Source organism: Fukomys damarensis, unplaced genomic scaffold, assembly GCF_012274545.1.
Source record: "Fukomys damarensis isolate Sample0158 unplaced genomic scaffold, DMR_v1.0_HiC HiC_scaffold_28, whole genome shotgun sequence".
NCBI classification, from domain to species: domain Eukaryota; kingdom Metazoa; phylum Chordata; class Mammalia; order Rodentia; family Bathyergidae; genus Fukomys; species Fukomys damarensis.
In genome coordinates, this window is record NW_022900940.1 from 48,298,531 (window position 1) to 48,325,661 (window position 27,131).

General features: G+C 40.6%; 1 protein-coding gene across 1 annotated transcript in view; it reads right to left on the reverse strand.

The window, feature by feature from the left end:
- The window catches only part of Magi1 (membrane associated guanylate kinase, WW and PDZ domain containing 1), a 577,911-nt gene that overhangs the window by 87,393 nt on the left and 463,387 nt on the right, over positions 1-27,131 (reverse strand). Inside the window, exons 3-4 of the mRNA XM_033757021.1 lie at positions 19,624-19,743; positions 7,302-7,508 (exon numbers count right to left, since the gene is read on the reverse strand). Of these exons, the coding sequence (XP_033612912.1) occupies positions 7,302-7,377 (76 nt within the window). The 5' untranslated portion in view covers positions 7,378-7,508; positions 19,624-19,743. The remainder of the gene's footprint in view (positions 1-7,301; positions 7,509-19,623; positions 19,744-27,131) is intronic.

Here is a 27,131-nt window from a genome sequence, read left to right on the forward strand (position 1 = left end):
CCCTTCAAAACACAGGCTGATCTACACCCTCATCCCATTCATATTATTTGGCTTCACAGTTCAGAAAAAACAAATCTTTGCTGAAAACGTGAATACGGTAGCATTTCTTTTCTTTCTTACTTTTAAGGCATTTTTGTATAAATTTTATTTGGTAGACCCTAGCAAAGATCGAAGACTGACAAATTAAGCTGCCAAGTATATAAAAGTTTACAATATGGAGATAGCTTACAATGAGTCATATTTGAGCCTCTTTTAGAAAAGAAGAGACTGTTCCTGTTAAAACCAAGATAGTCACCCCAGTGCAGTGCCATGTGGGTGGACTGATGTGACTTGGGTCTTCAAGGAAAGCTCTAAGTGCACTGGCCTCACTGCCTTCTCGTTGACTAGAAGCACCAGGGGCCATGTCATTCAAGTGTCCACAACAGCACTATTGACATTCTGGCGAATTCTATGGAAGCTGATGACATAAATGTGAATCTCCACATGGCTTTAAAACATAATACTCAGGGAATGCAATGGTTTTCTTCTCCCACAGTAATGTTCCTGCAGACATTTCTGACTGCGTGAAAGCAGACCGAAGAATAACAAAAGCCTGTTTTCAAAGCTGTCTCTGATGAGTAGTTTCCAAAGACACACATGAGAAGGAAGGTAATCTAAATACTGGGCTGAGGCTACGCCTTGCTTACAGAGCAACCACAGCTACTACTGAGGAAGCTGCCTGCAGGTTTTCCCCACCCTGCATCTCTGCCCTCACATTCTGGTAGCACCACTTTCCTTTTAGGAAATCACCCCTCCATTCCAGGACTGGCTCCAAGTTACATTCTGCCCAGGGAAATATTCCGTCACTTTTGCCTTCGCAATTGGTTCAGGACTTAGAGCAAACCAATGAAGGTCAGATATGGACTATCAAGTCAGTAGAGACCTCTCGACGCTGGGAAAACTTAGTTGACAGGTCATTAAGCTGTAGCTGCTGGTGGTCACTTTGACACAGCTTGGTCAAATCTACTTAATAATGGAAGCACACAGAGGAAAGTGGAGCTGAGAGAGAGAGAGAGAGAGAGAGAGAGAGAGAGAGAGAGCTGCTTAGGATTCCTGATCCCGCCTGTAGTTCCATGCCTGAAATCAATGCCCCACTGCTGTCTTCAGTGGTGTCATTCCCCAGTCACTTTCCTACTGAAACCATCATGAGTTGGTTTTCAACTTGTATCAAAGAGTTCAGATTAAAAGAACAATGATAAGTTTGAAAAAACAAAAAGGAAATTAGATTAAAACAAAAAACCTACTCTGAAATAACTGATCAGTAACAAAACAAATTCAGTCCCTAGAAAGAATGAAAAGATTCAGCCTTGTTTCTCTTAAAGGCCATTACAGAGGGCAGGTATAGGATGAAATTCAAAATTTGACTGTATTTGTGACACATTTAGCTGATAAGGATTCTGCTGGTGTACTCTGAAGATGGAATTCTCCAAAGAGTGGAAAGAAAACACAAGGCACAGCATCAGTTGTACAAAGGCCTATTTTCAGCTGGCATTCTCTTCTGCATTTGAACCTGCTATGTCCCAGAGTCATTAGACCCGATAGCTTCTGTGGGTGCTGCTGTGCTGCCACGGGGCCGGGGAGGGGCAGCGCCTCAGGAACCAACCCCTCTGCTTGCCTCACCGCCAGGAGGCACAATGAGGCGGTGGGCACGAGACAGTGGAGGGGTATACCCACACTGGGGAGCTCGGTGCCAAGAGCAAAGTGCACTTAGGATCTCAGACCTCTGACTTTTTAAGAGAAGGAAATCTTATGTTTATATGAAATCTTCCAACCTTTCATTAATAAAATGCCTCTAAAAAATGATGCTATCTGGCACAAGCAAAAAGTAAAAGGTTGATTATAAGCACTGAATCTGGAGCCACGTGGATTGTGTTGGTTCCTGGCTTTATCATTTGCTAAGGAGGACCACACTCATAACCTTGGTGTGCCTCAGTTTCCTCATCAGGAAATGGGGGTGACAGCAACCCCGGAGGCACAGGGTGGTGGGAAGGGCTGAATGAGTGATCCTGTGTAAAGGACTCAGAGCAGTGTCTAGTATACAGTCAGAACCACTTGCTAGCTGCCACTTTCATCATCACCATCGCCATCTTTATTGAGAAGATTACTGATTTTGTCTTTAGGGCAGGAATGCCCTAGACTGCCAATGGGGTTACAAGCAGAGCTTGTGACATCAGATCACAGGCCAAGCTGCAGCTCATTTGTTTTTAACTGTGGTACACTGAAGCAGCTTTACCTTTCTGAACGCTTCCCTGTCTGCCAAAGAGGCACAGTGCACAAGTCGAGAACTGGATGCTGTCACTGATGTGAAGCATGTAGAACAGCACAGTGTCCCTGGTGCACACCCTGAAAGGGAACCTTTTGCCCCTGACCACTTTCTCTGTTTCCTGGTCTGCTCCACATGTACTCCCCACTGCCTTGCCCAAGGCCCATGGACAATGGAGCCAAGTGATCATTCTCTGAACCTCTGAAACTGACACAGGGGAAAGTCTTGTCCTTCAAGGTGATTTTCTCAAGCATCCTGTCACAGATGAAAAGCTTAAACCAAGCCTCCCGAGTAGCTGGGACTATAGGCGCATGCCACCATGTACAGTTTGTTTTCTTTTAAATGTGATATCTAAGAGGCAGCAAACTGCTGGGAAGACATGAATAATTTCATTATTAATTTTAATTGAACCATTTTAACAGAAACTGGGTACAAGAATGTAAGAGAAAAGGTTAGTGGCTACAGGTGGGATGCCACAGATGAGGTGAGATACACTCCATTTAACACTGTGTAAACCATCAGGTTAAAAATAAAATTCTGCTAGGGTTTCTACACCTAACTTCAGGGAATATTAGCTTGCTAGGCAAGTGTCTTAGTAATTTCTTGGGGGGTACCAGGGATCAAACTCAGGACCTTGTGTTTGTGAGGCAGGTGGCAGAACCAATGACCCAAATCCCTAGCTGTGTCTAAGTAATTTTAATTTTCTGGAGAAAAAATATCCCCCCAGCAACTGGATATTTTAAATTATCCAAGTGTCCCTGTTTTTAAATTTTTAATTTAATTAATGAATTAATGCAGTACCGGGACTGAAGCAAGAACCTTCACACTGAGCTACATCTTCAGCCCTTATTTTTACTCGATGCAGGGTCTTGCTAAGTCACTGAATTGTCCAGGCAACTGCCTCAGTGTGATCAGTAGTGTCCCCTAAAGTCTTTGTGTTGACAGTGTGGTTGCTAGAGCAGCAGTTTAGAGGTGGGTCTTTGCTCAGTTCTGTGAACCTCCTGTCTCAGCTTCCCTGACTGCTGGGATTATAGCTATGGACCACCACGCCTGGCTTTTGTTTTTATTTTATGTGTTATTCATGTCTTTCCAGTGAAAGAGAATCTTAAATAATACAATTCTCTGAAAGCAGATGGAAAGTCTAAAATGAGGGGTTGGGACAGACACAGGACAGATTCGAGTGCATAGCCTCAATTGGAGCTTTGACTTTGATATATGCTCAGGCTTTTAAAAAAAATCTTCCATTTGATGTACAAAACACTCAGGAGCTTTGCTGACACTTTCTAACTAAAGGTTGCCAATGAATACAAATAGGATTTTCAGAAACGAGCACTGGAATTGGTGTAGATGGGGAGACAGGAAGCCTGCTCTCCCTATGCTTAGCAGTACAGCATGCGCTTTCTTCAGTGTTCTCACACGTAAACTGGGAAAGCAACATCTCTCGAGATTTCCAGGTTTACCAGATACATGTGAAAATGGTTTGGAAACTGTAAATGAACACCAGAGGATTCCCAAACATACACAAACTCAGATACACACACTCACACACACACACACATTCTCTCGAGATTTCCAGGTTTACCAGATACATGTGAAAATGGTTTGGAAACTGTAAATGAACACAAATAACATGTTTATTCGTAGTAAACCAGAGGATTCCCAAACATACACAAACTCAGATACACACACTCACACACACACACACACACACACACACACACACACACACTCTCTCTCTCTCTCTCTCTCTTGGAGATTTTTGAAAGTGACTGAGAGCAGGGGCTCATGTCCAAAAAAATCATTCTTGAAGCTTATCTTAAATTGTGCATACATTTAGATTTATGTTCATCTCTTACTGTGCAAAATCAGTCACACAGTCGGAGCTTCTCAGAGTTGATAAAATCGATTTAAAACAAATAGCATAGCAGATGTGCGTGCAAAATCTGGAGTTAAGAGTTTCAGGGTTGGAATGGCATTTCTGATGCTCACTGGGGCTTTGTGGTACTGCAGAAAAGATTTGACCTCCTTGGTGAATGCATAAAAACATGTGTCTGTCACACAGTACTACAGATGCATTGGGCCTTGTAAGTGCTATCTTTTAACATTCAAAACAGTGCTTTATCATTGCCTACCAATGAAAGTGTCAGCAAGCTAACGTTCAATAGTGGGGAGCTACTAGGAAAAAAGCCTAGAAATATGATTACATAATTTTCTGACATCTTTTGGAGGTGATTAACAGATAAATCAAAGATGTTTTAGTTGTGGCATAGTTTCCAAGCCATCCATAATGAGCAACATATTTGTAGAAAAGATCTTGTGTGCATAAATAGCTGCTTTGCCAAAGGTATAATTCTATCTTAAGCACACAAGGAGTGTTCTCTCTCAGTGACTCCTTTTAGGTCCATAAATTGGGCACAATTTATAGAAGGCTGACCTGCTGTCTGGTGTTCAGCAGTCAGTTCTCACTGATGTTTGCTCATTGCTCCGTCCCAGCCTCAGTCATCACTGTAGAATGAAAGTAGGGGCTGCCTCCCCAGGGGCTGTCTGTCCACCAAGCGCCCTGTGTTCTGTCTACAGGCGATGCCAGTGTGTGGACACTCCTTCAAAGATCCAGGCAAAGGGCAGTAAGTTAATAGCAACTGCATGTTATTTGTTATTTCAAATACTCTGTGAATACCATTCATTTTTGATAGGTCCATAATATTTCTTCATTTGGATGTGATTCTCATGTCTTTATTACAACTGGCTCAACCAGACCTCATTATGTGGCTGTTAAGTTAGGCTCAAAGTAGAAGGTGAACCTGGTTCAAAGTACAAAATGCTTTGACACAACAGATCACATACACATCATGGATTAGGTGTGTTATTTATTTATTTATTTATTTTGGTACTGAGGATCGAACTTGGGTCCTTGAACTTGCAAGTCAGGTGGTGGAAACACTGAGCTAAATCCCCAGCCCCAGGTGTGTTAATTTTTTTAAAGAATGAGTATCAGTACACGACAGATCAGTAGTGACAGTTTTAGTCTTGTTAGTGAAGGCACAGACACTGCTTTAATTTTTGTTTTGTGCAGAAAGTAATGATCAGATGACTTTAGCAATAATGGCATGGGCTGATATGCCAGAAGCCAGAATTTCAAGTGGGGATATGGGGTCAGACTGTCTGAGGCATGGCTTCTAGAGGCATCAATCTATAGTAGTTAGAAATAGGAAATAGAATGTGACCTAGTCAACTATGATTACTTTCTTGCTTTTTACCAAGAAGCCTACTTAACTATAGTACTTAATGTGGGACAGGGTATGCAGCTTTCTGGGGCCGATCCAACTGTTTGACAGAACTGTTTCAGGGCATCTTACCCACCAAGTCTTCTCTTGCTGTGACCACATCTATGTTTTGGTTATGTAATGATATTCTCACTTATTGGACCATCAAGACATTAAAGCACAAGATTTTTTTTTTTTAAGAAGTGTTCATACTTTTAAAAAAATTTTGGTGAGCACTAGTATAAATGGATGAAATAACTCTCAAGGGATGAAAGTAGATGATTCTAAGAAAGACAGGCATAAACAGTGCTGAATTTCTTTTAGATACTGTAACTGTACAGCAGCTAGTGCATCACACTCGAAGTTTTCACAGAATCAATCCTGGAATTATAAATGATTTAATTCTAGCCTGTCATTTTACAGGTGAGTGAGATTAGGCAAAGTGCTCATAAAAACATAAATACTAAGAGCTATATACCATGGTATCAAATATCTCCTCCTCTTTTATCAAATTTTCTTGCAAAAGAGTTTAGTTATGCTATTGGTATGGTAATATAGTTATCAAATAACTTTTCAACTGCCATCTTAACCAATTTTAGAATTTTTAGTGTGGTTAACAGATTCTGTAAAACTTTAGAGAGACCCATACAGGCCACAGACAGTATTCAATAGTAACATATATTTTCTTGAATATGCTATTCAATTTCATGATACCAAGGGAAAATGCAGGGCTAGTAATTTCCCCATTCTTTGAGGCTTAGTCTACCAAGCTAAGGACAAAAGTATGGTGATAATGAGAAAAAGACAATATGAGAGGAAGATCGTATATGTTCAAAATGGAAAAGCTGTCATAGCTATAACTCTAAATATCTAAAAAACATAAACAGTAGAAAAATAGAAGAAACAAGATGTAACTTGTTACATCTTAAGGGTAACTCAGTCTACATGTAGCTTTTAAAGTTCAAGTTACTACAGAAGCTCAAAACCTTGAAATAGTAGAAAATATTTTTGAATGGTTCTGAGTCATGCACTAATCCAGAAACACGTTGCAGCCTCCGAATGGTGTCCCCCAGAGTTGTGTAATACCTGTACCATACGACCTTATCCAGAGGACCTGTTCTTAGAAATGCCCCCAACACACAGCATGTGTAAGCTGGAGGTTCAAAGCTAAATGGAGACACAAATGTACAATGTAATCAGAAATATGTTATATAATAAATGCATATGCAAGATCAAGTCTTACAATGTTTTGTTTTCCATTTTCATCCCTTGAAGGGCATCTAGTCAAATCTGCACAAGTTAACTGGACACATGACACACTTCCTCTGCACCTACTTACAAAGGGGTGAGAAAAGGTGACACTGCTAGCTCTCCACATAGCAGTTGACATCAAATTGATAAAATAAATTCTCATATTTCACTTTATAGTAATCAGCCATAATTATGGACATGAAATGTTTTAAGAACAGAAAAAAATTGACTAAGTAAAAAAACTTAAATATATCATTTTGAAGAAAAAAACCAAGCTGATACTTCTTGACTCCCCTTTTTATACATTTATCTACATCTTATTAAAATACTTCGGTGAAGTTAAAATATTCCTGAGGAGGCTACTCTTCTCCCAGCACTGGAGGTCAGTCTGAATTCTGCAGACTGCAGATTCCTCTCCAGAACAGCGACCCTCTCCTAACTCTGCATCCCCCTCGTGAACCACATCCATGCAGGTCTGGCCTTACCTGTGAAGCTGCTGTTCATTTCAGGAACATCCTCCTCCTCCTCGTTCTCCGCATGGGCTATGCCAGCATTTTGCATATCATTGTAGGACTTGGTTCGCTTCGGGGTCGACTGCTTGGAGCCGGACTGCAGACTGTGCAAGGCATCCGTTGAGATCACTTTCCCACTGACTGGCTGGCTGGGAGGTTTGGGTGTCCCATAATAGTTTCCTAGGTGATGGAGAGACACATTTGCATGTTTCAAAAGAATACGCTGGGTTTTTTTAAGAATACACATCCAAATCTCTCAGCATATTTAAAAAATAAAACTGGAAAACTAGAGCACACTGCATTCATTTCTGGAGTGGATCACTGAGGACGTCTCTGCTACCCTGATACATAATGGTGACTGCAGAAGCAAGGGCGAAAGCTGCACTGTGTTGGTGGAAAGAACCTACTGGAGCTAAACACAAGAGAGGCTGTGCTGAGCAGAAACTCTTCATTCTCATCACATTTGAATTTCAATTGGTCATCTTTTTATATATAGACACTAGCATACAGCAGAATCTGACGAAGGGTGAGCTTCACAGAAAATAAAACTCATTACTGCTAGCATCCTTACAGGCCTGAGAGATCAAGGTCACCTGCGCTCTTCAAGGGGGAACCAGGGCTGCAGTTTAGAAAGAGGGCAGTGAGCACCACGTGGTGCCTCTTGACCCCAATGGCAGGTGGGTCACCAGGGCAGAACAACCCTGCCAGCAAAGCGGGAGCTCTGTGTCCGAGTGGTGCCACGGGGATTGTTCTTCTAGAAGTGGCCCATATGTTCTTTTCCCCCAAAGTTTGGCTCAAATCCCACTACAGTGTAGCACGTGATTTGGACTGCTAAAGTAAGTATATTCTTGCATCCTATTTTTTAAATAGACATGTACATTTTACGTTTGCAACAGAAAAATCTAGCTAGTGAGCTGTATTAGCAATACAAAGTTTCTCTTTAAAAATTAAGAGAAAAAGCAAGGCTGTCAAAAAGCTACCTTAGTTTTAACTAAAAGTTTGAAAATGCACATTTATATAAGAAATTAAGCTACTGAGTAAGCAATAGTGATGGCAGTGATGGCATTTCCTGCTGAAATCTTATGTTTAAAGTATGTTATTTTTTAAAAGTTATTTTAAAGAAAGCATTTAGTAAATACATGTGTTCCTTTATAAAAAAGCATGAAGGTGGTTCATAAATAATTAAAGTTTATAAAGCAATTAATATCAATAATACTGACTTTTCCTCCAGGTAATAATATCAACATTAAAGTATCATTGATACATTGACCACTTCAGTCAAATCTTTTAGACCCAGAAGATATGAAATGATATTCAGTTCTTCAATAAATCTAAACCAATGGTTGTAAATCTAAGTTTCATAAGGAAAAACTTCAATATAATAATAAATAGTGTAAACAATGTCTTTTCCCTATGATCCGCCCCTATACTCTAGCCTTGGTATCTAGTTACTAAACTACACAACCATGAGAGGTAAAGAAACACCAAAAGCTGGTCTTCATGAGATCTACAACTGATAGAAAATTAGCTTTCATTTTAAGCTTTATCCTTATAATTTTTGTTAAGAGATGAGGATTTAATATTTCCTTAACAATATATTTTTTCAATCAAATTTTCAAATATACACTCACTTTTTTTAAGGGGGTGTTAACAGTCTATATTGGCAAGGGAATGCTAAACATAAAAATGTTAAAACATGGCAGATTAGGGGTTATCATATGATCAAATTACATTATATGCATGCATGAAAATGCTACAATAAAATTCAATAGTTTGTAAAATTCTTAAACACTAATAAATATACCTATTAGAAAAAAATGAAAAAACAAAAACAAAAAAGAAAACAGGCAACATTTCAAGTAGGAATCTGTCAGGGGCATTCTGCTGGCCTTCACCCAGCTCGGTCACTATGGCTTTCCCAGAAGGTGACTACCTCTCCAAGACCTGCCTTTGGCATCCCTCCTTCCTGGAACAAGGGGAACACCCCAGTCTAGCAGCCAAGCCTTTGTCCATCCAAGCTAGAAAAGTAAAATGGTTAACTATTTAAAAACTAATCTCCAACAGTGAGTGAAAAAATAGAACTAAAGCACTACTGAATTTTTTAAATTCCTTAGCATCACTATTATACCACATACATTTTAGAGTCAGATGTTAAACTGAGGCTAATATCCATAAATAAAAACCCACTGCAAAGTGTAACCAAAGGATGCAACTCATTACTCCATAAAATTTTTATAATCATAAAATTTAAAAGTCTCAGCAACGATAAACTGAAATCACATTCTAAAAATTACTATCATTTATGAATCAATTAAATCATCAACGTCTACTGTTTATAACAGAAACATGTGCCTGGAGAATAAAAGTTGCACCTATGTTTGGCATATATGGGTGGGTGGTAGGTGTCTGCCCTTGGTTTTCAAGTTCAAAGTACTTTTAAGTTGATAAGTGATTACCGACTTATTAGTACAACTAAGTAAAATAATCCACTTGTTCAGAACTGTTTCTTTACGTTGATTTTGGGCCACTCTGTTTTGGCCTCGGCTCCCAGCAAAGGAGGCTGTGGTGTAACCACTAGCAGGATGGGCAATGCACAGCACACCAGGGTTACCAAGGGATCTCTTGCATGATCTGTCCGGCCCCTGAGGATTACAGATCTCAACACTTACCTAAACCAACACCCTCCACCTTACCCAGAGTGCGAACTCTGGTCATAAAATAACCAAGCCACATTTGGCGATGGCAGAAACACTAATCTTACAAGTATGCCTTATGCATAAGAGCCTCTGTGTGAAAGACATATAGGTCACTGACTGAAATTTAGGTTAAAATTATTTGATGAATTATAAATGATTTTAAAATGAATTGAAGTTACTATGTGGCAGGCTACACAGTGTCTGTGACCCTTGAACTTGACTATTCCATGGCCTCCAGGTACCTAAGCAGCACACACTTTCTGAGGTAGCCAGGCTCCTTCTCCAGTGAGAATGCACTCTGCTGCTGTTTTCAGAACCGGCTCAATGACAAAACTCAAGAAGTGTGGCTAGGGAGCGAAGGGAAGAGAAAATAAGGGAAGGCACTGTTGGCCTTAGTTAAGAATCACTCTTTGGCCATGAAAAAGCCAAAGAAAAGACTTTCTGACACACATTTAAAAATTAATGGGGTTGGGCCGGAGACTTAGCTTAGTGGTTCGGTGGCCTGCCTTGCAAGCACAAGGATCCGAGTTCAATCTCCGGTAAAAAAAAAAAAAAAAATGGGGTCTGCAAATCAATATTTAGAGCTTTTATAAAATATTTAAGGAAAACTATAACCCTAGATTTTAAGTAAGAATGAGTCAAACCTGTATGGCCACTCAACTTGCACAATGACAGCATTCATTTCCTGTCAGAGAATCTTTTTATACGATATAGGCACTCTGCTAGGCACTAGAAAGCAAACTTTATTAGAACCTGATGCTGACAATGGCCCTATAGGACACAGATCACTCCTCTCAAACTTCACTGTGCAAGCAATTAAAATACATGAAATGAGTCAGGCGTGGTGGTGCACACCTGTAATCCCAGCACTCAAGAGGCTGAGGCAGGACGATCGCTGTGAGTTTGAGACCAGCCTGGGCGTCAGCCTCAACTACATAGTGAGATCCTGTCTCAAAAACCAAAAAAAAAACAACAAAACAAAAAAAAAAAGTACATGAAATGTACATGTTGATTCAATAGGTCAGGGCAGGGCTGCGAGTTGCATTTCTAACAGAACTATAGGCAGGTGCTGGCTCGAGGGTCACCCTCTGCAAAAAGAGAACCAGTCCTCCCACGCAGATGGGAACACAAATGCCTGGAGCAGCAGGAAAGTCTCCTGTAGGGTTGCGTGCTTGATCCATGCTAGCCCAGGCCAAGTCAGGAGGGTTCTGGGAACCTTTTCTGTTTTCTTCCTACAGAACAAGTTTTCCAAAATGAATAGGAGACCCATGACAGTACTCCACCCATGGCTGGGAATCACGAGCACACGTTTTTGGTGGCAGCAGTGTCACCCCAAGGGAGCAAAAAAGTCTTCCTTTCTTTTGTGGACAGGTGTTTATGAAGCACTTGTTAGACTCACTTACCAGAACACACACACGTCCAGCACATCTGTTCTGGACATGGCCTCAAGGTCCTGAGTGCTTTGGCTTTGCCTGCTCTCCTGGCACCTTCCCTCCTTTGCTCTTCTGGATCTGAACTTCCAGGTGTTGCTGCTCAGCCCCTCCTCATCTCACAGCTCTTGCATCTGCCCTCCGTCCCACTGCCAGATGTTCATCCACAGGGAATGTATCTGACCCAACAACTAGCTGTCTTTGGGCTGGGGATGTGCCTCAGCAGTAGGGCACTTGCCTAGCATGCAAGAGGCCCTGAGTTCAATTCTCAGTACCAAAGAAGAAGAAGAGTAGGAGGAGGAAGAGGAGGCCATGGCCTGTATTAGCACCTATGTGTTAACTGGAAACATGCAACTCTCCTCCCTAATGCCTTTGCTGTCTTCATGTAATCTGCATCTGTCTTTACCCTTAGACTATGAGCTTCGTGAGGACAAACCTGTTTTGTGCACCTGTGTCCCTAGGCCTGACACAGTAACATGCACTGTCATTCAAGAATGTGTTTTCAGAATGAGTAAATGAGTAAGCAGAGACAGTATACGTCAATTCTAGCCGAGGATCCTTCCGAACCCTGAACTGTAGATCCAGTTATTAACAGGATGACTCATGGCAGTTTCTCTCCACCCACTGGCTACATGTGAATCCCACTGATCTGTGTTACTTCACTTTGCCACTCACGTGCTCAACACATGATGGTAGGATCCACAGAACTCTCTTTACTTTCTCTTTATAACTCCTCCCCATCCAGCAACATTATCATTCACATGCACAGAAAGATAACAAACCAATGTCCTATAGCTAGGTGTTTGTCTTTCCACGTGACTTTGAATAAAAGACTGAGGAAGAGAATAAAAGTTAGTATTAGTAACAGTCTTACAGAAAAATGCATCACTACTCCCTATTTTCAGGTGATGACACATTAAAGCACAGATTTGTCTGTCTCCAATAACTATGCTCTGAACTCCAGGAATCCATAGGGGTCTCTGAGCAGGGAATGAAGAATCACTTCCCTGGCCCCAGCCTCTCCATCTGCACATGACGGCACAGATTTCATTTGGTTACTTTCATTGTCAACAGAGAACATTCCATGGCAGAGTTTGCCAACAGAGCTTATCACAACAGACGGCTTCCAGGGCCTGCCAAAGAACAGGACTCCAGACGGTCTCATTTTCCTCAATGACAAACAAGAACTCACTTCACCTCTGCTTTATCTGTGTCCCCAAAAAGTATACTATTGGCAGCTGCTTTTCCGCAGAACTTCTAGGAAGCAACACAATGTCATTACTGATGCTGACATCATACCCTTTCTAATTAACATGCACAAATGTTCAACCTGTAACTCCAGTCTGAAATGGCACCCTGGCACGGCACTTTACACTGAAGGAAAACTTCTGCAATGCTGAAATTGTGTGATCAGCTTCTACCCAGAGGCATTTGTAAAATAGGCATGTTTGGAACCTTCCCCACTGAGTAGTTCATCCTTTGCAAGCTTTCTTCTAGAGAACTCCCAAGGGCTCTCAGAGGCAGCAACCTGCCTTGCAGAGTGAAAATGTCAACAGGATAAAAAAAAAAAAATAGCAAAGCTAGGCAAAAGGGAGATGGTGCAAATGATTTATTTGAAGCACCATATCAAATTAGCTCAGCACACAACTGGAGTTGGGGCAAGGAATTTGTTCTTATGTTTTCTGACTTTCCTTCCAGTGACAAAATGAAGAGTTTGTTCAAACTGCAATGCAGAGATCAGTGACAAAGTCTAGTAAGACCTCTTGTGCCTGAGGGATGATGGTCAGTCCTTAGCAGGAAGGTCTTTGATCTATGGCAGAATATGCAACTGTCAGAAGTAATGCTAGAGGGACAGGAGTTCCACGATGGAGTCCATGCCCCTTCCCTCAAGCTAGCCTGTTGTATTATTTTTATCTTAATAAATAGTACCACATCTAACTCTATATAGAGACCAAGAGGTATCCTAGGAGGATTACCAACATTGGTTTCTTCTTCCTATTCTCATGATAATCAATATACTACCCAAATCCAGCTGTTTAACTATATTCACAGCTCCAGACACAATCGACTCTCGACCACCATCATCATCTAGGCAGCCAAAAGTCAACTCTGACTTTGGTAGCCAGATAAAATGTATGGCAAGGTATTCTGTGTTTTGATTTGCTGCACCTAACAACCTAATGCCACCTCACCTAGCAGCTGTCATCTCAATGTTTACTTTCACAGGGGAAGCTTTTCCTGATTTCAGAGACATGGTGTTAGGGAACTGATCATGTTAAAGTATGTTGTGACGCCGCCTCACAGGCTGCATTCTCCTGGTACATCTTGGCTCCTAAAATGACCTCATGCCCTTATCTCTGGTTTCCCTCCCCCACAAGGCCACAGTGGTCCAGGAAAGTTGAAACCTGTGTCTGTAGGACTGGGCCCATAAAAGCAATCTGGCCTGTGATAGGTTAAAAGTAGCTCACTCCTCATAAATAAGCAATAGCCCACCCCCAAACTGATAAAAGGACCTTCCTTTCTTTGTTCTCTCTCTCCTTCTACTTCTTCTCCTCTCTCTCTCTCTCTCTCTCTCTCTCTCTCTCTCTCTCCGCCTCCCAGCCTTTGTGCTCCACTTGACTCTCTGCAATAAAGATCTCCTGTCGGACCTCTTGGTGCATGAGTGGCCTAATTGGGAAGGGGCACGTGAGACCCCTTTCACATGGAATCTGCCAATCCTGTGAGCTCCAGTAAAGATTCTAACACACTTTCAATTGAGTATCTGTTTGATTATCTGAATAACGTTTTACCCATGAGAAAGTAAGAACTATGAAGATAGTGACTGTATCTGCTTTCAGTTAGCATCTTATTTTTAATGAATAAATAAATGAATCCAAGGACTGGTCATTAAGCTACAAAAGAGTCTGTTTGGGGCATAAGGGAAATTACAGCACCCTAGAGTTACCTGTGACCTGACCTGGGCAACAGGTGTTTGGTCAGGCTCAGTCCCCAGACACCTTTGGAGCAGTCTGTCTGGGCCTCAGCTCTGTCATCTGACAAGGTGAGCTCAACATTTCCACCCTCAGGTCTGACCCTGCCAATCTCAAGTCCAAGGCAAATGTTGGGCCTGACAGAACATCTGAAGGTTATCAGGCCTTCAGGACTCACTGGTTCACTCTCTTTGTCATACCGATGTCTTGGAACGTTCCCCTAAAAGAAGATGGGCATTTCTCAACAGAAATGCCCTCTTATTCAAGATTAACTTTTTCAAAAGGAGCTTAGCTCCAGATTTGCTTGCTGAATGAAGCTGACTGGCAAGAAGGGAGAGGGTCTTCCAAGGCTTCCTTCTGCCTTTCAGAGGCATTCATTCTAACACGGCCCTGCCTGGAAAATGGTAGCCACTGCCCATGGGTGGCTTCCCAAACATAAGGAGCTTACGTGTTACACGTGATTTAACATAGCACCCAGCTGCTCTGTCCCAGAAGCCCACATAGCTAACAGGAACCACAACAGGTTGCTGAGGACACTGGAGCCCTCCAGCCCAGGACAGAGCTCCTGCTGGACAGCACTGGCTCTACAGGAAGGTGCGTAGCGCGCTTCTCTGGAGAGCCACCATTCCAGTCTGCTGTTCCTCAGCACCACCTCTCTCTGGACTCAGGCCTCACAGCACACAATGGCTTCTAGGCTCAAATTGCTCCTGAGCTGCTAGCTGCCCTTCTACAGCTGTGCTTTCCTCCCCTGGGGAGCTCAGGGAGAGGCAGGGGGAGAACCCTAGGTAACCCTCCCTCCTCACAATACTTCATTTCTCTTAAAAACATTTACATGCAATGTGTCACACCAGCCTGTGGAGCTGTGGAGTATAGACCCTGAAGCCACAGGGACTGGGTGTGAATCTCAGCTCTGTCTTTGGCTTTTACCAAGCGAGCACAGCAAAAATAACTGGCTCTGAGAGCCCTGCTGCTCTTCTGTAAAATGAGCTTAAGCTGTTTAGAAGAATTAAATAAAACTGTATGTAGAATGTATTCTGAAAACACCCAGCACTGATAGGTACTGAGTAGAGCCAGAAAAATAGTAACTACCAAATGTAAGCACCCTCCAAGGCAGAGCTGCTTTGGTCTCTACTCTGTACATCATAATCTTGGCCTTGAGACAAAGTCAGTGGGCAATAAACACTCACTGATATGAACTGTTCATGCATTAAAGGACTTTAGTACTGCAAAGCCCAGGCACAAGAGTTGCTTGAGCCCAGGAATTAAAGACCAGCCTGGGCAACATAGCTGGCTGGAACAAAATCCTGGCTTATGACCCAGGGCCTGCCTACTCCTCAGTGTCCCAGCAGATGCCACCTATGAGGGATGGTGGGGCAAGGGAGGCAGCTCTGAGGGCACTCACCGGCACTACTCTCAGGACAGTATTTGACATTTAATAAAAATTCCTGTTTGCTTTGTCTCAGCTTTTATGAGTCAACATAATATACTCCACTTGGTTCCAAAATATTATGAACCAGCTCATATGGTGGAGAAATTAAACCACTAAAAGGTCAAAGGCTGAACACTGCATAGTCAAATTGGTAAAAAGTGGAGAGGATTAATTTGGGGCATAGGCAGCCTCTAAAATCACCAAGTAGCTTTCACAAGAAGAGTCTTATTTAAGACAATCTGATATTTTCTGAAAAATATTTCTCTCCCTGTTCTGTACTTCAGGAACTTGGGCTGATGTACTAATGGGTTCTTTGTTACACCCAGGATATTCTTGGGACTTTTAAGAAAGAGTGCAGGATCTGAAAGTCAAATGGAGCTGGGTTTGGTTCCTGATCAAGCAACTGCTCTACAATCTTGAAACAGTTACTTAATGCTCTTGGTCTCAGCATTCCCATCCAATAAGTCAGTGAAAGTAAGAGCTACTCTTATTGCAAGGACAGATTAATTGAGAAGAAGAACGTAAACAGCCTATCTATAATTTGAGACACAAACACTGAACACAGTGTCAATCTCTCTTTAGCCAAATAAAACTGTTGACTAAATCATCAGCCTTTCCCTTTCCACCCTATACTCTTTTGTTGTGCCTCTCTAAGAATGTAAATGGACACTTCATACATTTGGGAACCCATACTTCTCAGATTGGTTGAGACAGAAACAAGTCAATATCTACTAACCAGAAGGGTTTGTATTTGCTCTGCTGTACTCATGGTGATTTTAGGTAGATTCAAATGAAAAAGAAACTCCTCATGCACACTCTAGCCCCTTCCCTTCCTCACCATACTCCTGGACCTTACTCTCGCCCAGCCCATCAGCCACCTAGTCGCATTCACTTCCCATTGGTAATTAACAATAGCCCAAAACAGTATTCCTAGGTTTATCAACATCTCATTGATTAACATCTAAATGTGGTTCTATGTATATTTACAATTTGGACCAGGCTGTAAGTGCGTCTTTCCTTCTCTAGAGACAATCAAACCAGAAACTGCGTACCTGGGATTCATGATCATTACCTGACTTTTAGCCGCTTGTCAGTATTTGGGGCCATTTTCACATCAAAGTTATGCTATTCCAAATAAAATAACAATCAACTTCCTATTTATCTTTTGTTTGTAAGCCTAATATTTAAAATACCCTTGTGTTAGTACAATAAACCTAAATTTTAAGAGTTTATACATATAACTGACCAAATTAATTTGGCCTAGTTAGTAACGTCATATTATACCACTTCTGCCTCACTAAATACACTCTAAAGACAATCAAGCTATAGTAGTTTTCAGAAAATGTAACATTTTGAAGATATACAAATGACCAACCAAAAATAAAAAATTAAAAACCTCAACATCATTAATCTCACAAATGCAAATCAAAACCACAATGAGATTATATCTCATTTCAGTTAGAATGGCTATAGTTGAAAATACCAAAAGTAACAAATGCTAGTAAAGATATGGAGATAGGAGACCTTTTATATATTGAACATGCTAATATAGCCATTATGGAAAACAGTATGGAGCTTCCTTAGAAAACTAGAAACAGAACTACCATATATTTAGCAATTCCTTTACTGACTATATAACCAAAGGAAAACATTATTGTGTTGAAGGCATAACTACACTCTTATGCTTATTGCTACTTATAAATAGCAAGGATATGGAAACAACCTAGGTGTTCAGGGACAGACGAATGGATAAATAAGATGTGGTATATACAGTGGACCCTTGGCTTACAGATTCAATTAATTCCCAAGGGCAAGTTGGTCAAATGAAGGCTCAGGTTCCTCTACACAGCCTTCAAAATCTCTCCCTGTACACAGGAAGATCTCAGTGTCCTCAGAAAGACATCAGCCCAGGATTTCTCAAGCCACACAGGAAAGGATGTTGTAATGTTCCTTCCAGAACTCTTTAAGGGTTAAATCTGTATCTGAGACCATCTGGAAGCACAAATATCTGGCATTCATGTCATAAACCCAGACTTTGTTCGTAATTTAAAACAAAAATTCTGGTCATAACCCAAATTGTTCGTAATTTCAGGCCGGTCATGATTTGAGGGTCCATTGTATATGAAATAGAATAATATTCAGCCACAAAAAACAAAGCCCTGTCATTGTTGGTCACATTCATGAGCATGAAGGACTTTGTGCTAAGTGAAATAAACCAGGCTCACAAAGATGAGTGCCTTAGGCCGGGCGTGGTGGCTCACGCCTGTAATCCCAGCACTCCGGAGGCAGGAGGATGGCTGTGAGTTCAAAACCAGTCTGAGCTACATAGTGAGTTCCAGGTCAGTCTCAACTACATAATGAGACCCTGTCTCAAAAAAACAAAAAAACAAAAAAACAAAAAAAAACAAAACAAACAAACAAAAAAAACAAACAAACAAAAAAATGAGTGCCTTATGCTGTCCCCTATGTGAAAACTGAGGAAGCGATCTAGAAGTAGAGCACAGACCGTGACAACCAGAGGCTGGGAAAGGTCTGTCGGAGTGGGGAGGAGAGGGTGGTTTTGGGGAGGACTACAGCTGGAGAGGAGGAATCAGTACTAATGCTCTGTTCACAGTAGGATCACTACGTCAGACAAAATTAATCATGCATTTCAAGATAGTAGAAGGGATTTCAAATATCCGTGACATAAAGAAATCACTGTTGCAGTGATGGATATGTCAATTACCTTCGTCAGATCATTTTATAAATATAACAAAAACCAACTAGCTCACAGGTACATATAATTATGTTAAATTTTTTACAAATTAAAAATAAATTTAGGTAAATATCCCTTTATGGAAAACCAGTTCAATCAAATAAAAATATAAAATAAATAAATAAATAAGGAAAGTGCAACTTTCTACACTTGGTTTTGGCCTAGTAATCCCATGTGTGGGATCTCAACCTATATTATAGTTTTGCATGTGTGAAATGACAGATGTTCATATTATTAACTACAGCAGTGTTCCGATAGACTGAAAACTGAAAATAACCCAAATGCTTATCTAGGAGGAACTAGTTAAATAAATGGTGCACTGATATAAAGAAATCACACAAAGAGGAAGAGGTGCTCTGTTTACTGAACTGCAAAGACCTACTAAGGGACAATGTTAAACAAAAAAAGCAAGAAATAAAACACAGACATGTACACACATTTGTATTTACATAGAGAAACTTCAGAAAAGAAATCAGAAACCAGTTAGTAATATAGCTTACAATGCTGAGTTGAAAGTTTGTCAAATGGGAAACAGGTATATGAAGATTACTTATTCAGTATTTTTAAAATACTTTGCCTAATGAACTATGTAATATAAATATATCTATATAAATTTAATTTCTACTAAAATACGTTAAAAACTAGCTAGTGACAAAACGCAATTTCATTCCTTCATAACTAAAACAGCCCATTACAAGATGCTATGCTGTCATTGCCCATGATTCTTCTTCCTCTTCTTTGGCATATCACGTACATCCATATTAAAGCACAAAGTGTGTGTGTGTGTGTGTGTGTGTGTGTGTGTGTGTGTGTGTGTATCACATTTAAATTAATAAACTAAAAGAGAAAACTTTTAGAGAAAGACAAAGTATTTGTAAGGAGCTCCACAAATTCTATTCCATATATTTTATTATTTTCACTGCACTGTAAACCCTGTAATTTCCCATTGTTTGTTTAGAGTCCTTAATGCATTTTTCCCAGAAGGCTTGCTTCCTGGGCCTTCCAGAGTGCCTCACCTTCATAGGTACCAACTTCCAGAAGAGTCCCACTCTGCTCCAGGTCCAAGAATTCCTTCACAGTCAGAAAATTGTAATCCACCCCAGGCACTTCTCCTTCTCTGGGAGATCGGGTTGTGCCTACAGCAGAAAAGACAAAGGCACAAGAAGCCATCAGGCCACCAGAACAGGAAGTCCCACATCCAGGTGCAATTACCTTCCCCTGCTGAGTAAGCTACCTTATCTGCCAATCACCTACCCACACAAGGACCTGGGAGGGGCAACTCCCTTGTCACAGAACAACACCTCAGGTCCCCTCCAGTGAGGAGCCCACACAACTTTACCACTTCTTACACTGCACTGAATTAAATGGGTGAACTGGCTGTTACACAGACAACATTCACAGACAGCAGCTTTTAGTACTCAAGTAAATACCACAGTTACTCACCCTAAGGGCAGAGTCTAAGGAGTTTGTATTTCTATCACAGGCCCTAAAATCCTTCTGCTTCTCATTACATCTGGCAAGTTCCAATGTAATAACCCCTTTGAAGGAATGACACCCACTGCATAAACGGATCACTAGAGAAACAGGGCTGCTGGAGATCTGTGCTTGGACATCTCCCAGGGGTAAAAACACTGCTGTTCTCCATGTGATTAGTGGGCTCAGTAAAAACTGGCCACCCATAAGTTCTGTCTACAGAGGAAGGATATTTGTGACCCTAATTACAGTATTCATTTTTAAAAAGATCTGATGTTACAGAAAGCAGGCTTCGGGCAGAGTAGAGGGAGGTGGGCAATTATAGAAGCAAGGAGACTAGTTGTACAGCTGTAACAGTGTCCAGGAGTGAGATACTCAGTGTGTAGACTAGAGTAATAGGATACAGGTGGTAAGGAAGTAGTCAATTTTCTACTCTAAAACATGAATATGTTAAATAGCTGCAATGTTATCCATAGAATAGACTATTAAAACAGTATGTCAACTGACCTCATCATACTAGCTACATATTTTGAAGACACAAATAACAGAACTTGCTAATGGATTACATGCAGTATGTGTGGAGTAAGAATAAAGAATGGCTTCTTAGGATTTGACCTGGGCAAATGGGCTGTGCCATTTATAAATATTGAGAAAACCGAGGGAAATAGTTTCAGGGGGAGGGAGTCAAGAGATCAAGAGTTCAGTCCGCAGATGTTTTAAGGTTGAGATTTTTCAGGGCACAGAGGTGAAGAACAAACTGATGTGGTAAATCTTAACTGTTAGAGTCAAGGTGGGACAGAAATGTAGGAGTGATCAGTTGACCAGCGAAAGAAAATTGGAAGGCAGAGAAACCAAAGAGACAGTACAGAAAAGGGAGGGTTGAAGTTTGGACTGGACACCAAGATGTTCCAATTTTTAAAAGCTATAACTAGGAGAAAGATTTTAAAAGAAGACCAAAAAGCAGCAGCCAGCCAGGCTGGAGCAAAGGCAGAGGTTGGAGCCAAGTTGCCACGAAAGGATCTGTCCTAAATATGTTCTACATGGCGACTCTCTTATTCAGCTTCTATATTCAAATTCCAATATCTTAACCCTTTAAAAATGAGGCTAAAATAAAACTAAACAAAAGATCTGTTGGGCCTTTGAAGTCTTCCTAGACCAGACATTGTTAGTTTTTCCCCTTCCTTCTACAGACATCTTTTTCAACCATGTTTTCACATCCCATTTGCCAGATTTACTTTAATCTGTAATTTAACAATCATCACTGGTTCTCAATTTCCTGAAAGGATTTTAAATAATCAAGAACTTGAAAAATGCTACATTTTATAGGAAAAATAAAACTAGCAGAGACGTCATTCCCATGTAAGTAAATATGCTTCACATGGCCTCTGAGCTGCAGGGGAAGGAGTGGGTAGGGGTGAGTACCCACCCACAGGCCTCCAGGGCTTATCACCCAGACAAAACCACTGCACGCTGCGGGAGCAGGGGTTCACTCCCAGTTACTCTCAGAGCAGCCTGAGCTGGGCCTGCGCCAATGTACCCAGCTCCATTCAACAACGTGGGAGAGAGGACTAAGGGAGGGAACCCGCCTCCTCTTTTCTTGTAGCAGAATGACAGGCTGCTGCTGGACACACGCCTGACAGATGGCATTTCAAAGGGTTTTCAGGAGCCATCTGGGGTGGGTACAATTATTACAAACCACGCCTCCACAAAGCCAGAAGGGTTACTTCCTAACAAAAGAGAAGTAAGACGAATTCTATCATATTTCTCAGGGGCAACACAAAAAAAAAAAAAAAAAAAGAAAGAAAGAAAAAGAAGGTACCAGGCTGACAGAGGGATGGGTTGTTTGCAGCCCACAGTACTTTCTTCTGTTTGTGTAGCTGGAAATCAAGTCAAAAATATCTTGTAGCTATTAGCTTTCAGATAAGAAATACAGCTCTTCCCCTCTTCAACAAGAAAAGGGAAAAATAGGAGTATGAAACACTGGGAAAAGAATAATGGCTTCTATTTCTTGGGTATTTACTTATGTCCCAGGCAAGGTGTTAATATTTAATATTATTGAGCTTAATCTTCACAAGAGAATAGAAGTAAAATTTGATATTATATTTATTTTACTGACAAGGAAGCTATGACTCAGAGAAGGAAAGTAACCTGCCCAAGATCACCAGACAGGTGGGCAGAGCCCGACCGCGGTGTCGATGGTGTGACACCCCGACTGGCAGCCCCATCCCATGGGGCCACTGAACAGAGGTGCTTGAGACTGAGGAACTGAATTTATCTCTTTAAATTCATCAAGCCTCATGTGCCTGATGGCAGCCACGCTATCCAGCATGGTTCTCAGCCATGAGGGCATCTGGGCTTCCTGTGTCACCTGGCTCAGTACAACGCTGCAAAGCACTTCTAGCTTTCTAAATAACAAAAATACATCTTGAACTGATATGAGAAAATCTTCCTTTTAAAAACCTCTCAGGCAGTCTGAAAAATGATCTAGTCTACCTATTTTGTCCTAAAGTTTCTATTTGGTCCTACTGGCTATGGTCTTCTGGAAAAAAAAACTTAGGTATTTGAGGTGATGTGGCTTATAACAAACAAAACAAAATAATACAAGTTTAAAACAAAAGAAGTTGTACCAAAAACAAAAAACTGTTGGTGAATATGAGAATGATTAGATGAAGTGGAGATTGTTTTAGCTACACAATAGTAAATGATGAAGAATTTGCCAGAAAGGGTGCCTGTATTGTGAACTGAAGTGATACAAACCCATATGCACACAATCACTCCATTTCACCAAAAATAAAACTAGCGGAGACATCATTCCCATTTAAATAAATATACTTCACATGGCCTCTGAGCTGCAGGGCAAGGAGGTGGGTAGGCGTGTGAGTACCAAAGTCTGAGGTCTGAGCTCTCTCATTACAAAAGCAGTTAACATATATTAGAAAATGAAAGCCTGGGGTGTGCTGCATGTTTTATAACTTTATATTTACACAGTTTGATGGATAGAATAATATCAAACCCTTAACGGTGGTAACCCAAAGTGAATGGCTTCAGAGACAGGAGATAAAATGATAATTTATTTAAATCTCTCTCATATTGTAAATTATACCAATAGGCATGTAGTTATTCGAAGATTTTGCAAATTGAATACAGTAATTAAGAAATATTTTATGATCTGATCTCTTGGACATTCTATTCAATGTTAACTTAGTTATCACAAAGCATGCAAGAGAAGTGTAGGTTCCAGCTGAAACACAGAAATAGTATGTACCAAGATTCCCAACTCATAGGAAGTCAGCATCAAGGGTTAACAGCACTTGCCTTGTCGTAAGAAGAATAGACCACACGTAAATCTGAGGAAAAAGTGGTAGTTAAACATTGAATTAATCATCATTATACAGTCCTTTTATTTATTTATTTATTTAGGTACCGAGTATTGAACTTGGGTCCTTGCGCTTGCGAGGCAGGCCATCAATCCACTGAGCTAAATCCCCAGCCTATGCAGTCCTTTTAAAGTGTTAAAATATCTGCAAGATTTGTACTAGAATAGTGAACAGTATCAACCAACATATCATAATTTAACTAATTAATGTGAGCTATGCCTTACTCAGTGTCTCAGTAGAAATTAGCAATGGCCCCTAAGTTCACCCAGCAAAGATTGAGTGGCTACTTGCTTCTCCAGCACGTTTTATAGCTCATAAACCCTCATATACCTGGCTTCAGCAACCCTTGCTGGAAAAATCAGAACACAATCTTTGTTATCCTCAGATTCCACAAACTATGACTAAAGAAAGGAAATTGAACAGGCACTCACATGCAATCTCTTATTATAGAAATGCTCCAGTAATATTCAGTCCAGGTGGCAAAAAAAGGATGCAAAAATAAGCCATTTCCAACTATTTCATGTCCTCAATACCACTGAGTTTCAAGACAAAGATCCATGTTGACATCTTTCTCAGCAGCTGTCCAATAATCTCAGGGCCAGATTGTTAACAGAAGCATCACCATCCCATTCAGATTAAACTGCTAATGTTCAGTGGTGCCACATGACGTCAAGTGAGTCTGTAAAACGTAATAGTCATTTCAGTGACCCCCCATGTTAAAGCAAGTCATTATTTTGTATTACACCATAACAGCTGCACGTGTTAGAGATACGGGGTGGCTCCAGGATACTCATGTTTTAGCTGATGGCCATGATGCACAGAAAAATGTATTGTCCCCAAAACTCAGCAGTTACCTACATCTCACAAATTCTTCTCACTGATCTGAGGATCAGTGGCACTATTTACTTAATGTTTCCTCTTCAAATAAAAAAAATTAAGTAAAAATCAAAAAAATTGCCATATATCTACAAGAATCAGGAAAAAATATTTTCTAACAGTACAAATGCTAGCAGAAATATGGAGAAACTATAACTTTTTTACTTCGTGCATAAAAACACAAAATGAGTTCAACCATTCAGAAAAAATTCTGCCAGTTTGTTAAAAAGTTAAATATAAATGTATCTATCCTAATAGAAAAATAAAAACTTAAGTTCACACAAAACTTATTTACAAATGCTTACAGCTGCTTTATGAATAATCACCCCAAACCAGAAAACAACTCCAATGCTGTTCAGTTGGGGAACAGATAAACCATGTTACGTTCTACAATGAACTGCCACTAACTACTGACTACTTATATATACAGCAGCTCCAATTTCAAATACACTATGCTAAGTGTGAGAAAAGCCAGACTCCAAAGACTGCCTACTGCACGATCCCGTATGCATGACACCAAGAGCAGGCAAAAGCCCTCTCTGGACAAGGCACCCAGACAGCGGCTGCCAGGGGTAGACAGCAGAGCACTCAGCACAAAGGGTGCCATGCTGCAATGCCCAGCATTGCCACAAGTGAAGAATCAACATCCTGTCATAAATAGTAACTAAAAGGAACTGGAGTCAACATAAAGTCAGTTCATTCGATCCAAAGTCTGAGGTCTGAGCTCTCTCATTACAAAAATATTATAAAAGTGTTGGAACCAAACTGAGACGTTCTCCTTACTACAATTACAAATCTATTTTGGTTGAAAGTGCTATCACAATGACACCAATGGCAAGCGTTTAGTTCTCAAGAATGTGAAGGTTGCAGGTCCAAGGTCAAAGTGTCAGCGGATGTCAGCAATGAGGACCTCTTCCCAGTTTATAGACAGCTTTTTTTCTTTTTTTAAATTGAGTTTATTGGTACATTTTAGGTATACAGAACAGTTACATTCATTATTGAGATCTTGTACCTCTACACGACAGGTCTTGGGTCTCATTTTTTCCCCTTGTCCCTGCTCTCCCTTCACCCCCTTTTCTCCTCCTCCTTTACAAACACTTCATTTCCATTTCTTCATTTTCTCATATTTTTTTCTTTTCCCTTATTTACTTTCCCCTGCCCTTCCCACTTTCCCTACATCTTTAGCCTTTTTCTTCCTATTTCACATTGTTAATTATCTCATTAGGATCTTATGTACTATTACAGTATGTCACACCAGAGAAATACACCGGTATTTCACACCGGGATTTACACATGTGTGACTTATTTATTTCACTTAGGAATATATCCTCAATATGTATCCATTTTCCTATAAATGAATCTAATTTCTCATTCTTTATGGCTGAGTAGTATTCCATTTTATAGAAAAACCACATTTTCTTTATCCAGTTTCCAACTGATGGGCAAATGGGCTGTTTCCAAGTTTTAGCTATTACAAACTGTGCTGCTATAAACATGGGTGTGCATATATCACTGTGGTATGATTCTTTTAATTCTTTTGGAAAGATACCCAGCAGAGGGATGACTGGGTCAAATGGAACCTCTAATCCTAGTTCTTTGAGGTATCTCCATATTGATTTCCATAGTGGTTGCACCAGTCTGCACTCCCACCAACAATGGGGAAGGGTTCCCTTCACCCCACAACCCTGCCAACATTCGTTATTTTTTGATTTCTTGATAGCAGCCATTCTTTGTGGGGGGAGGTGGAATCTCAGTGTTGTTTTCATCTGCATCTCTCGAATGACCAGTGATGTGGAACATTTTTTCATATATTTACTTGCTGCTTTTACTTCTTTGTCTGAGAAGTGTCTGTTCATTTCAGGTGCCCATTTTTCAATCAGGTCCTTATATTTGTGGGGGCTGATCATTTTGAGTTCTTTATATATTCTAGATAATAGTCCTTTGAGGAGCAGCTGGTAAAATTTTTTCCCACATTGTACGTTGTCTCTTAGTTCTGTTGATGGTTTCTTTTGCAGCGCAGAAGCTTTTTAATAAGATGAGATTCCACTTGTTGATTCTTTCTGCTAGTTCCCATGCTACTGAGGATTTGTTCATGAAGTTTTTCCTATGCCAATGTCTTCCAGAGTTCTGCCTAACTTATCCTCCAGCAAGTTTAGTGTTTCTGTTTTTATATTTAGATCTTTAATCCACTTGGATTTTAATTTAGTGCATGGTGAAAGATAAGGGTCCAGTTTTAATCTTTGGCAGGTTGAGATCCAGTTTTTCCAACACCACTTATTAAAGAGGCTTTCTTTCCTCCAGTGGGGATGGTCAGCTCCTTTGTCAAAGATGAGGTAGCTGAGTACATCTGGATTTATTTTTGTGTCTTCCAATCTGTTCCACGGATCCTCAGATGTTTCTTTGCCAGCACCATGCTGTTTTTATCACAGTGGCTTTGTAGTATAGTTTCAAATTGGGAATTGTTATACCTGCTGCCATGTGTCTGTTGCCTAGGATGGCTTTTGCTGTTCTAGGTCTCTTCTGGTTCCAAATGAATTTTTTTATTATTTTTTCTACTTCTGTTAAATATAGTGTTGGAATTTCAATTGGCATTGCACTGAATCTGTATAGCAGTTTTGGTAGTATGGCCATTTTCACTATGCTGATTCTTCCTACCCAGGAGCAGGGGATATCTTTCCATTTTCTTATATTCTCTTTGATTTCTTTTTTCAGAGTGCTGTAGTTTTCAGTGTAGAGGTCTTTTGCTTCTTTTGTTAGGCTGATTCCTAGATGCCTCTTTTTTTTTTTTTTTGGACGCT